Source organism: Aethalodelphis obliquidens, unplaced genomic scaffold, assembly GCF_003676395.1.
Source record: "Aethalodelphis obliquidens isolate GAN/ISIS:26980383/991018 unplaced genomic scaffold, ASM367639v1 scaffold27, whole genome shotgun sequence".
NCBI classification, from domain to species: domain Eukaryota; kingdom Metazoa; phylum Chordata; class Mammalia; order Artiodactyla; family Delphinidae; genus Aethalodelphis; species Aethalodelphis obliquidens.
This window is the reverse complement of record NW_020837971.1, coordinates 12481876-12496275: the sequence shown is the minus strand read 5'-3', so window position 1 is coordinate 12496275 and position 14400 is coordinate 12481876. Positions and strand designations below refer to the sequence as shown.

At 34.1% G+C, this 14400-nt stretch overlaps 1 protein-coding gene across 3 annotated transcripts in view; it reads right to left on the bottom strand.

Annotated features, from left to right (window-relative positions):
- SUGCT (succinyl-CoA:glutarate-CoA transferase) overlaps nucleotides 1-14400 on the bottom strand; it is a 692699-nt gene that overhangs the window by 598922 nt on the left and 79377 nt on the right. For all 3 annotated transcript variants that reach the window (XM_027123976.1, XM_027123978.1, XM_027123977.1), the window contains one exon: nucleotides 3044-3187. In XM_027123976.1, coding sequence (XP_026979777.1) covers nucleotides 3044-3187 — 144 coding nt within the window. The remainder of the gene's footprint in view (nucleotides 1-3043; nucleotides 3188-14400) is intronic.

Here is a 14400-nt window from a genome sequence, read left to right as displayed (position 1 = left end):
AGATTTTTATTGTTAAAAGGTAGTTAATGACAATGGCCAAGATATAGAAACAACGTAATTGTCCATCAATGGGTGGAGAGATAGAGAAAATGTGGTATGTACATACACTGGAATATTATTCATTCATAAAAAAGAAGGAAATCTCGTCATCTGCAACAACATAGATGGATCTTGAGGGCATTATGCTAAGTGAAATAAGTCAGACAGAGAAAGACAAGTACCATGTGATCTCACTTATATATAAAATCTAAAATTTTTTGAAATTTTTATTTAAAAAATATACCAAATTCATAGCTACAGAGAACAGATTGGTGGTTGCCAGAGGTGAGGGATAGGACATGGGCAAAATGGGTGAAGGGCGTCAAAAGGTATAAACTTGCAATAATACAATAAATGTCATGGCGATGTAATGTACAGCATGGTGACTACAGTTAATAACACTATATTGCATATTTGATAGCTGCTAAAAGAGTAGATCTTAAAAGTTATCACAAGAAAAAAAATTTTTGTAACTATATATGGTGATGGATGCTAACTAGACTTATTGAGGTGACCACTTCACAATACATAAAAATACCGGATCATTATGTTTACACCTGAAACTAATATAATGTTATATGTCAATTATAAAAAGGTAGCTAATGAGCCTTAAATACACTAATAATTTTAGCTACCTTTGACTGGGTTAGCTGCAGCACAATAGGCTAAATCACTGCTACCATGTTTGCCAAAAGCAAATCATTTCATCATTTGTTGTTTATCAAGGACTTATCCTAAGTCAATGATTTTCTACTTTTTTCTAATTTTCCCTAAGCAAGTTTAAGGGTTATGAGGCATACCCATTGGTAACAGTGGTTCTCTGATTGATCTCCAAAGATTGTTAGACCTGCTATTTGACAAATACTGGGCTGGGCTTTGAGGATACTGCTATAAGCAAGAACAAACATTATTCCTGCACACATGGAACTTACAGCCTCAAGGAGCAACATGAACAACAAATATAGACACACACCCAAAGTGTGCATGAGTTTGCATTTACTGTACCCTCACTTTGAAACAGCCCTATCAGTGATTCCACCCACCTCCATGCCCACCCCCATGGAACCACACACCTCCAGACTGTGAATCACTGTGTTAGGTGCTAGAGGAGAATTCAACTCTATAATACTCTACAAGAGAATTTTTTCCAAAGCTAATTAATTCATCATTGACATATTATAAGAAAAGCAGTCTGGGTAGAGATCTGAAGACCTAAGCAGAGCCCCAAATACAGGACCAGCTACATAATTTGTGAGTACTGGTGCAAAATGAAAAATGCAGGGCCTCTCATTCAAAAAATATTAAGAATTTCAAGGCAGTGACAGCAGAGCATTTAAATTAAGCCTAGTGCCTTCTGTGACTGCATAGGTCACACATCTATGAAATCTTCACGGCTCCCATATTTACTGGATGTGCAATTTTACCCAATCACTTAACCTACCTCGAGTTCCTTACAGCTATAAAATTAGGGGAGGAAGGAAAAAACTCAGCTTCTTCCCAGACCTGACATCTGCTTCTCTGTTAAGAAGAGAGATCATTCATTTGGAGAGAGTTCTTTTACCCTTTTATTATAACCATTAAAACCCTGACTGTGACTCAAAGCTAGTGTTGAAAACTCATAAAAAGTATTTCACTTTCAATCGTATTAATGTTTTTTTACTTCTATGCACTACCTTAATTTTGTCTAAAAGAAAAAAATCTCCAAAGCAGAGTTCCAAGATTTCTATTTTCCCATGTATGCCATTTAAATCTGAAATTCCCAACTGAGGTCTTTGTCTATGAAGTAATTTTTCCCACAGTAAAATGTCTCCTTGTACAAGTTAGATATTTTCTTTTTTTCCCCTCCTTGAAAAATTACCTATTCAAAATCAACTTCCACATATGGTACAGCATCTAGGTTTGATCCAGTGAAAAGGAGGCAAACATAACTGACAGCTATCTAAACCAAGGGTTCTTAATCTGGAGCTTATGGTAAGAATTTGGGGAAGTAATTAACTTGAATGAAAAAAAAATTATATCTTTATTTTCATCAACCTCTAACTAAAATTTAGCATTTTTTTCAATTATGAATGTAGACAACAAACCACTGGAGTATTAGCAGTACCTAAGTATGACCTGATCACCAGTAAATATTCTACATATTTTCTTTTAGTTGCAGATATCTCAAAATATCATTCATGCTCAACACTACCTCAAAATGGCAACAGTTACTGAATCCACTAACAGATATCCTGTTTTAATGTATTAATAAAACATCATATGTACTATTATAACACAAAATTGGTTTTTACATTGAAATAACTACATCTCAATATAATTACCTCCCTCTGTAATCCTAAGTATCTTATTCTATGCATTTAAAAACATAATTCTGAGGAAAGGTTCACAGACTTCACCAGATTACCAAAGGGTCCATAGCACAAAAAAGATGAATAAATTCTGGTAAAAAGAAGTTACAGAGCTCGCATGACATGAAATAGAAACAACTGTACTCCTGTCTCAAAAACAGTAATAGACCTATTCTAATAAAAACAGTCTTTAGGGCTTCCCTGGTGGCGCAGTGGTTGGGAGTCCGCCTGCCAATGCAGGGGACAAGGGTTCGTGCCCCGGTCCGGGAAGATCCCACATGCCGCGGAGCAGCTGGGCCCGTGAGCCATGGCCGCTGAGTCCGCGCGTCCGGAGACTGTGCTCCACAACGGGAGAGGCCACAGCAGTGAGAGGCCCGCATACCACAAAAAAAAAAAAAAAAAAAAACAGTCTTTAAAATTCTGGTTCAACAGCAATGTCTACATTATAAAAAAATCTTCGTGGTCCATTTATTTTAATAAAACAATATCAAGGACACCAAAACAGAACAGCTTTTGTTGTTGTTTTGGTTTTTTTGGGGGGTGGGGGAAATTCTGTTTTTTGTTTTTGCACATGTGACCACAGGATCTGATATGAAAACGTGTAACACAGATACATGTTTTTATGCCACTATCTAAAATGTTATTTGGATTGGTACCTGGGATGACAGTAGGTTACAATCAATGAACAGTCCTTTTCCGGTTTTATATCTTTGTATCAATCCAGCCATAATGGCTCCATATGCATAAAGGCCAGTGGCAAGATCAGTCATGGCCACTCCTGGACGAACTGGATCTCCATCCTGATTTGAGGGTTAGGTTGAGAAAAACAGAGAAACTGAAAATTAAAAACATCATATGAGTTCACAAATATCCTAAGGTCAAATAAAAGAAAGAATTGTATATTATGTGCACACATACATACACACACAAGAAGTACAACAAATTGCTGTTGGTGGTAAGGATATATTTACATTTGCTGTATATTTATTATTTTTCTGAATCCACCCCCTACCAACAAAACTAAACCAAACCAAATGAAATAAAAGACTTTTAAAAACATGTCTAAAGTTCCTTCTTAATATATTTTACATTATTTATACCAAAAAAAGTGAATAAGTGAATTTGAATTTAAATGAGTTAATCTGTTGGAGAGGAAAGAGTTAAAGAAGTATTTTTTTTTCTTGTTGGGTTAGGAGGTTCTCCCAGGAAAGAAGAGGGCAGAAGACCTGGTCTAATCTCCTTATAAGCATGCTAATAACTGGCAAATACACTAATGGTATTTGCTTTAAAAAAAAAAAAAAAGAATTTATATATAAAAGGCTTTTAGCAGGATACCCCTGCTTTAGAATTACTACGGTAAAGAAACCTAGCATCTATAGATTTATGGGGCATAAGGCATGAGCTATGCAACTACCTGGATATAAAATGGAAATGTTCCAATAGTCCATCAGTTTCGTGTAATATGAGGTGAACCATGTACTCCATTTGAGATCTTATCTACTGCTCTGGGGTTGAGAATTTTGTTATTGTGAGAAAAAAGGCACTGGGGGCCTATCTCAATGTCCAGGAGCTCCTTCTGCTTCTCCTGTGCCTTTTTATTGCTTGAATCCTTAAAATTACAAGTAAAGCTTGATACCGATTCATGTCAGTCTTATTGACAATCCAATCCTTGACCCATATGTAAAGATATTAGAACAGTACCAGGCAAACAGTAAGTACCCTATAAAAATTAGCTATCGAATTATTTGTCAACATTATTATTAATCATTGTTGTATCAGATAGTTCCTATTTTTCACTACCTTGAATTCTGCCAAGTCTTTCATTGCACATAATGCCTAAAAAAACCTGTATTTCACCTAGTTGATATATTCATTCATTCACTTCCTTATCCATTAATTCCAGCTGTTGTTCAGTCATTTTCAGAAGCTAATTTTGCCTTTTCTGAAGCCCATACATAAACTATGTTAATCATCTTACAAGACAGCTAAATTTGTTTAAAGCAAGTGAGACTGTATAGCGACTAAACTATTTTTCCCTGCTTTTCAACACAATTTCAAGGAAGATATTGCCATAAAAATTGGAAACTTCTGGGGGCCTTCTAACTATTATTATTGGAAAAATTTGTAGTGGCTTGAATCCATAAATTTAAAATTAATACCGTCGTTTGGATTTAAGATTATTTAATGTATTAAAAGTGAGAGCTAAGTTCAAATTTAAGTTTATAGACATCAACTGCTTTCTTACTATAATATTAATATAATCATATTTCTTGAGAAGTTTTCTATACTTCTCAGAGCAGTAGGAACAAATCATATAATAAATCCTTTATATTACATTTTAAGTCTCCTGAAAAATGGAGACTATACCCAATATTCTAAAAATATCAATACATTATCCAGAATAATAGCATGATATGTATGAACATTAACTAAATATTGTCATCCATACATTAGAGACAACATTGTCACTGTTAAAAATGACCATTTGTGCCAAATAACTTTAGTGAAATATTAATTTAAAGAGGCTTGCTAACACACTTTAGATTCAAAGATATAAATAGGCTGAAAATAAAAGCATGAGAAAGGATATATCATGCAAACAGCAGCCATAAGAATGCTGGAGTGGCTATACTAATAGCAGACAAATAAACTTAAAACAAAAAAAGCTCTAGAGAAAAAGAGAGAGATTTTATAATGGAAAAGGGTCAATGCATCAGGAAGATATAACAATTAAAATCATACATGCACCCAAAAATTGAACCACCAAAATACAAAAAGCAAAAGTGACAGATTTGAAGGGAGAAATAAACCCTTCATGAATAACAGTAGGGATGTCAATACTGAAATATGAATAGTGAGCAGCACAACTAGATAGAGGATCAAAAAAGAAATAAAATATTTAAGCAACACCATAAACCAAGTATACCTAATAGATATAAAATGCACATTCTCAAGTGCACATGGAACATTCTCTAGGACAGACCATATCCTAGGCCAGAAAACAAGCTAAAATAAATTTTAAATGAGTGAGTTCATACAAAATATATTCTCAGATCACAATGAAATGAAATTAGAATCAATAACGGGCATATCTGAGAAACTCAAAAATATGTGGACAGTAAACGACGTTACTCCCAAAACACCAATGAGTAACAGAGGAAATTATATAAGAAATTAGAAAATACTTCAAGATGAATGAAAATAAGGGCACAACATACCAATATTTATGGATGCAGCTAAAGCAGTATTTGAGAGAAATTTACAACTGTAAATACCTATATTAAAAAAGAACAAAGATCTCAAATCAATTACCTAGCCTTCCACCTTAAGACATTGAAAACAAGAAGAGTAAACTAAACCCAAAGCAAGCAAAAGGAAGGAAATACATATTGGAGCAAAAAATAATGAAATACAGAATAGAATTCCAATAGAGAAAATCAACAAAACAAAAAGTTGGCTCTTTGAAAAGATCAGTAAAACTGACCAACTTTTAACTGAACTGTCCAGGAAAATGAAAAGAGAAGCATTCAAATTACTAACATCAGGAGTGAAAGAAGGAACATCACTAACAACCTTGCAGAAATAAAAAGTATTACATGGGAATACAATGAAAAATTGCATACCAACAACTTTGATAATCTAGATGAAATGGACAAATTCCTAAAAAGACATAAACTACTGAAACTGACTAAAGAATAAATAGAAAAACTGAACAGACATATAACAACGAGAGGAATTGAGTTAGTAATTGAACTTCCAACAACAACAAAAAGCTTTTTTTAGCTTTGCTAGTGAATTCCACCTCTTTACAAATACTTCTGAAACCTGGAATTGAGGAAACACTTCTCTACTCATTCTATAAGACCAGTAAAAACTGAGGTCAAGCCACACAGAAACATCAAAGGAAAATAAAGCTATAGACCAACATCTCTGATGAATGTGAACACACACCCAAAAATCCCAACAAAATGCTAACAAACTGAATCCAGCAACATATAAAAATGATTATACACCATGACAAATCAGGATTTTTCTCAGGAATGGAAGGTTGGTTTAACACTTGAATATCAATCAACATAAGCATATGATAAAACTCAACACCCTTCATGATAAAATACTCAACACCAACACACCAGGAATAGAAGTGAAATTCTTCAATCTCATAAAAGGCAAATGTGGAAAAAAAAAAAACAGCTAACCTCATAGTTAAAGGTGAAAGACTGAATGCTTGGCCCCATTAGGAACAAGACAAGGATGTCTGCTCTCATCACTCCAATTAAACATTATACTGGAGGTTTTAACCAGTATAATTAGGAAAGAAAAAGAAATAAGAGGCTGGAAAGAAAGAAATAAAACTACCTTTATTTGCAGGTGACATAATTTTGTATACAGGAAATCCACCAAAAAATCTGTTAGAACTAATAAGTGAGTTCAGCAAGTTTGCAAGATACAAGGCATTATACAAAAATCAATCTTATTTCTACACAATAAATAAACCAAAAATGAAATTACGAAGCAATTTCGTTTACAACAGCATCAAGAAGAATAAAGTACTTAGGAATAAATTTAACAAAAGAAGTATAAACTTAAACTCTGAAAACTACAAAATATTGTTGAAAGAAATTACAGAAGATCTAAATAAATGGAAAGACATCCCATTGTCATGACTTAAAATTGTTAATACTGCAATACTCCCAAACTGATCTACAGATTCAGTACAGTTTCACCTACTGAAATCCTAGGTGCCTTTTTTGCAGAATAAAATCTGATCCTAAAATTCATATGGAAACTCCAGGGACAAAGAATAGCCAAAACAATCTAGAAAAAGAAGAACAAAGGTGGACACATACTGCCCAATTTTAAAACTTACTACAAAGCTACTGCAAACAAGGCAGCATGGATGGCACAAGGCAGATATACAGACCACAGAAATTCTCACCTTCAATTCATTTTTGACAAGCATACCAAGATAATTCAATGGGGAAGGAATAGTCCTCAAAAATTGGTGAAAAGAATGCAAAAGAATGAAGCTGGACTCCCTCCTCACACTATATACAAAATTAACTCTAAATGGACCATAGACCTAAACATACGAGCTAAAACTATAAAACAAAAGAAAATATAGGAGTAAATCCTCATGATCTTCAATTTGGCATTGATTTCTTAGATATGACACCTAATAGCAGCAAAATAAAAAAGATAAATGGTACATCGTGAAAATAAAAATCACATGTGTTTCAAAGTAAATGATCAAGGAAATGAATAGATAAAAAATGGGAGAAAGTTTTTGCAAATCACATATCTGATAAGGAACTTATAAACAGAATTTATAAAGAATACTCACAACTCAATAAGAAGACAAATAACCATTTTTTAAATGGGCAAAGAATTGAATAGACATTTCTCCAAAGAAGATCTACAAATGGTCATTAAGCATATGAAAAGATGTTCAGCATCATTAGCCATCAGGGAAATGCAAATGAAAACCACAATGTGCTTATAACTCAAAACAATACAGACAACCCAATTAAAAAATAAGCAGAGGGTTTAAATACACATTTCTCCAAAGAAGAAATAACAATGGCTAATAAGCACAGTGAAAGATGCTCAACATCATTAGTCACCGGGGAAATGCAAATCAAAACCACAACGATACCACATCACACCCACTAGAATGGCTATCATGAAAAAGAGAAATAATAACAAGTGTTAGCAGGGATGTGAAAAAAATCGAAACTCATATGCCACTAGTAGGATTGTAAAATGGTGTAGTCACTGTGTAAAAAGACTGGCAGTTCCTCAAAAACTTAGATATAGAGTTACCATATGACCCAGCAACTTCACTTCTAGGTATATACCCAAGAGTATGAAAACATATGTTCTCCCAAGAAACATATGCACAAATTTCCATAGCAGCATTATTCACAATATCCTAAGAGTGGAAGAAACCCAAATGTCCATCAACTGGTAAATGGATAAATAAAGTGTGGTACAGCCAGATGACGGGATATTTCAGGCAATAAAAACGAAGTACTAATACATACTACAACGTGGAAGAATTCTGAAAACAGTATGCTAAGAGAAAGAAACCAGTCACAAAATGCCACATATTATATGATATCATTTTTATGAAACATCCATAACAGGCAAAACCACAGAGAGAAAAAGTAGAACTGTGGGCTGGGGGCAAGTAGGAATAGGGAGTACTGTTAATGGGCCTGGGGTTTCTTCTGGGGATGATGAAAAAGTTCTGAAGTTGATTGCACACCTCTGTGAATATACTAAAAAACACTGAATTGTACACTTTAAATGGGTGAATTATACGGTATATGAATTATATCTCCATAAAGCTGTTTTATTTTTTAAATACCATTATAATATTGGTAATTAAAGCAGAAAAATAGAAATAAATAAATTTTAAAAATCTTTTTAAAGGCCTGCTAAAGAACATGTATTTAGTGGGAACTCTAGAAGTTACATTTCATTCAAGGCTGCTTGGTAGCAATAATTAAAGAAGATGTACCATTTGTATTCTATTGTAATTCAGAGATGACTATGCTCATACTTTGGAAATCCCTCATAATCATATTCCTGTCATCTAAGAATTGTCAGCATGCCAGAGGAATAAGAAAGTGAAAATAAATTACCATTTAGTAAGCAGAAAATCCCACAGAGAACCACATTGTGGCTGTGAAGTGACTAGGTATTCCCAGGTGCAATCAGGCAGAATCAGAGAAGGGGCTGTGTGTCCTCATGGAATCAAACTCCCCTTCCACATCTGGAGCTCCATAGGAGCCCTAATGCCGCGACAGTACTAACCAATGTGCCTCTTCTCCTCAAATCTGGGATAAATGGGGTGGTATTTTTTATGTCAATGGGTATAGGAATTCATCACTCACAATCTTTAGTAAAAATATATTTCAGGAAAAATGGGTAACTAACTGACCTTGTTAAGCAATATGCCCTAGAATCTCATCATAATTTGGATTTAAACTTATAAGTAGACTTTTGGAAATGAAGTAAAATTTTTATTTTATTAAATTTTAATTCTAGAAATCAATAGTAGAATGTTTTTTTTCATGGTCACTTAGAAACTGCTTTAAGTGTATTCGGTTCTTTTGATAAGTTAATGTAATTTTTTTGTAAGAGCAATTTATGATGATTTTCCTATAAAACTAAAATGAGTGTGCCTCTCATCAACAAAACTACAAGAAAAAGAAGATTCTACTTAAAAGTTAAGACATACAGTTATAGTTAGAGGACAAACTATAATATAAAAATATTAAGAGTCTTCCCGATCATTCACTTTACATATTCATTTGTGTATCTCTCCATTCTCACTGTTTCAATGTTATTTTCATATATTTTCTCATCCCCCATTCATTCATGTATTCAAAAACTCATTACAGGTAAAACCTGAACATTAGTGGAAAAACTAGGGAAGTCTGAAAAAAATGTGGAGTTTAGTTAATAGTATCATACCCATGTTAATTTCTTAGTTTTGACCATTGTACTATGATTTTGTAAAGTGTTAACATTAGGATGAAGGGTACAGGAACTTTCTGTACTATGTCTACAACTTTTCTGTAAGTACAAAATTGTTTTAAAATTTTAAAGTTGATAAGTAGAACCTGAATTAGTTCTTTAAAAAATAAAGTTTGACAATTTCAAAGTGGTTTTTATTTTTAGAAAATTATGCAATCTAGAGAAGAAGGGGAAAAAAATAGGCAACCACCTATAAAGGTGTTCATTTGTTTCCTTTACATCACAATCTCCTAAATTATAAAATTAAAAATTTAAAAAGATTATTTCCCAAACACAATTTAAGACTGTTATAACATTTCATTCATTTCTCCATATCTATTCTCACTACTTTCAGAGTTTGCCAAATGAAAAAGAAAAATGATGTGTTTTTCTAAGTTATTCATTAAAACCTTGTCTGGTTAAAAAGTACATAAGAAACTTTAAATCAGTTCTGGCACACGTTCAATAAATAGGCATGAATTCTCCCACCAAGAATTTTTCTCCTTAGTCATATTACTCAACCTAATTACTTCATAGAACAATAAAAAATGTTAAAACTTTTTTAAAGTAGTTGGCTTCATTTTCAAAATAAGAAGTTATTGTTAAATATGTCCATGTCTCTATGTCATATTTTTATTTCAAAATGAGGCATTCATTATATAAATGTAATCTACAGAAAATTTTGTTTTTACTCTAGGGCACATGAATTTTATAATGATCTATTTTCCGAAATATGAATTCTTCTACTATTTACTAACTGCATAACCTTTGGCAAGTTCTTAGCCTTTGTTAGTTTTTGGGTCAATTGTAAAATCTTGCTAATAACAAAATCTACCTCATCAGTTGGTATGAAGATTAAATAAGAAAAGGTGTATGAAAAAACTTTTTATGAATGTAAAAGGCTGCACAAATGTGACTTTTTTAAGATACTTGGTGTAGTGCTCTAGAAGACCCATCAGAAAGATTTGACAGGGGCTCAGGGGAAAAGGCCAAGATGGGAACCTCAATCAAGGACAGAGGAAAGAGGGAACAGATGTATTCATGAGATACTTAGAAATTTGAATTCATAGACTTGGATTATTGATTGGGTGAGGGAGGGGTTAAATTAAATGAATTGTGGGGAAAATCAATAGGAAATTAAGCTTCTTCATATGATGGTAATATTTTGATTATGAAAGCCACCATAAGTATGACTTGCAGCCCTAATTAGGAAAAGTATCTTTAGTAGAAATAGAAAGAGCAGCACAGAGAACAAAAAGTGGTATATTCAGATCAAACGAGGGTTTTAGCGACTAGGAAGAACACAGTCACCACAGTCACTGCCTTCACACTTTATGAGCACAGACTCTGGAACTACACAGTATCTGAACCTTCTGTTCCAAGCACAAAATCTACTCGAGCCATTCACTGATGCTAAAGAATATGCTTTTAGCACAGTCACATACCAATTTTCACAGAGTAACATTTCCCCTACATGAAGGAAGTTCTGTTGAATGGCTGAAACATGGAACTCAAAGCTGTAAATTCTACTAGTAGGTGCCTTCACTTTTTCACCTATAAATAGGCATAACAAAATCTATCACCTATGTGCCTCAGTGACACTATGGAGCCCTCCAACCTAAATCACATATTTTTAGAACTTGAAAGGATCCTATAGTTAAGTCCCCGTATCAATGGAGGCAGAGAAGCAGGAAAGTATACAGTTGTTAAGAGATCAGTCTCTGCTGCTTACCGGCAAACAGATCCCTGGTAAGACAGAGAAAAGAGAGCATTGTAATGCACTTCATTTAGGCTAACAGTGTTGCACAATACCAACAAGAGAAAGTCTTTAGAATGCTCACCTAGAGCCTGGAAGAGGAAGATCATTTTTCTTAATCACATCCTGAAAGGCTCAAAGTTCCACCCCATCTCCCACCCACACACCTCCTTCTCAGCCTCGACAGAGCACAAGTCAGAAGCCACAAACACAAGAAATTGGGATGCCAGAAGGACGGAAGTAAAGAAAGATTTAAGAAGATGAAGGAGAGAAGAGTCCCTCCTCCTGATGCACCTGCCACACCAGATAGGCGACTCAAGAGAAAACGTAACAAACTGACTTGTGCCATTCTCTGGATCCCACGTGGATGCTTGCTGACCTAATACTAAGAATTTCTTTCTAATAATAAATTAAAACTTTCTACCCTTCCAAACATTAAAGGTACAACTTAGAGGAATCGGACTTATAGAAGGCAAAATTCTACACTGCACTTTAAAATCAGTACCTAACTTTTTGCACAACCCTTAGGAGCAAAGCAATCCTTGTTATAGATGAGGAACAGCAAGGTTACCTAAATACCGTAAGATGTTACAAGCGTTTAGCAGCTAAGTCGGAAGGAGACCCCAAGTGAACCTGAGTCCACTGCCTCTACCACATTACTGGATTCAATTCCCTTCCTTAAGGTTTCATGACCAGGTCTGGATACTTAACTATTTTGTATTTAGTAAACCAGTAAGAAGCTAGCTTCGGGTCTCCTGCATGTTCATAACGTCATGTACAACTTCATGCTCTTCAAAGTGCTTTAACATATGCTGTTACATTTAACTCTCAATAAGAATTCTGTAAGTACCAATAGTATCTCCATCTTACAGATTATGAAAGAAACATTTAGATGATAAATTAACTTGTCAAAGTCACAGAGAGCAAATGGTACAACTAGAACTGGAACTCAGAAATTCTGACCCCAAAACTTCTGATCTTTTCACTACCACCTTGTCTCCATGTATTATTCTAATTCCAATATTCATCATCTCTCCTTTACAGACCATCACTAGAAAGCAAAAATTTTAAATGAGTGAGTTGATTTGTCATTTCTACAACTACAATTAAGAAATAATCAGTTCTGATGTGGGCTGGTTTGTTCTACAAAATTTAAGTGAATGGCAAGCAACTGAATGCATCTACAGAAAAACATGTTTTACCACTCTGAAAAATGTAAACCAAAACCTTTTTCAGAAAATAACTGGAAGAATCCATTCACTGGGAGCCTGCTAAATTAAAAAGATAGACAAAACTGGGAATTCCCTGGCGGTCCAGTGGTTAAGACTTCCAATGCATGGAACACAGGTTCGATCCCTGATCAGGGAAATAAGATCGTTCATACTGCGCAGCACGGCCAAAAACAACAACAACAGCAACAGCAACATCATAAATAAATTAAAAAATATAAAACTTTATTTAAAAATTTAAAAAATTTTTAAAGTAGACAAAACTACAAATTTTCAAAGATCCCTTAATACGCCAAACATACTATTTTCTTGTCCAGAGATTAAATACCATCTAAATTATTCTGAGTTAGCTCCCACAGTGAGATGCCCAAAATATCATCTAGCCAGGCTGTCCTCTTGAGTTTAAATAGGGTTAGACTGAGAGAAAAATGGAATGGATGGTTGGGGAATTGTGATATTTTAAGGGATGGCCTAAGAAACTATTTGAAAAGTTATTTTGCTTCTTTCCATGTTGTTCTTCAAGAAAAAGTTTCCTAGTTATACTTTCTGTGCTACAGCTTTCAGTGCTAATGGATCAGAGAAAAGCAAAAACAAATCTAAACATCAATGTCTCTAATTTCTGAGACAAAACAACTTTCACACCCACTAAGATCGGCATATAGTCAATCCTATATTTAACAGGCCTCCTCTGAACTCAGTCTTACATATTCCAGAAGTAGCTCCAGACCTTTATAAGAGTTGTCTATTTCTGGTATGATTTAGGTAAGCCATACCTAGAAGCAACAAAACAGATGAACTCTTGAGGATGTTCCCTGTCCTATAATTTTACCTATTTCATTTAATTTTCATTTCTCACCAATAAATGATGTCTCAAAGAACTACACTATGGATTTTGAATGCAATTACTTTTGAATGAAAAATCTTTCTACACCAGTGTTAAAAGTTATCCAATACAGTGCTTCCTGAATCCTCCAAGATAAACTGGATAGAATCACTCTGTGTAGTTGTGGTGGCCACATGCATGGAGTTGCCAGAATAAGCCACATAAATGCAGCAGATGATCTGGTTTAAAAAATTATTTTTAGTCTTATTTAGTTATGACAAAAATTAGATGGAACCAGTGACCTATTAAGGCCAGTCTTGGAACACAATAATAAACCATCAGCACATAGGAGAACATTTAACTTTCTGCTGTCTATGGCAGTACATTTGTTTCATCCAAATGGATTATCAAGTCATTAAGATACAAGTTTTAAAAGGTGGAAAACATCCTTTTTTACTCGCTCAAAATTGCTATCTAATGTATCAAGAGATAGCTTCTCTGTTCCTTTCATTCTGGTTGTCTCTTTGATAATTAGGTTCAGACACTAATAGTAGAAAATGTTTATATTGAGATCATAAGGCTTAGTCCATAACCAATTTTTGCCACAGGCAAAGCCAAGAAAGGATCATTTAAAGCTACAAAAAGTCTATTGTTACTAGCAGATTTCTCCACCAAGTGGAA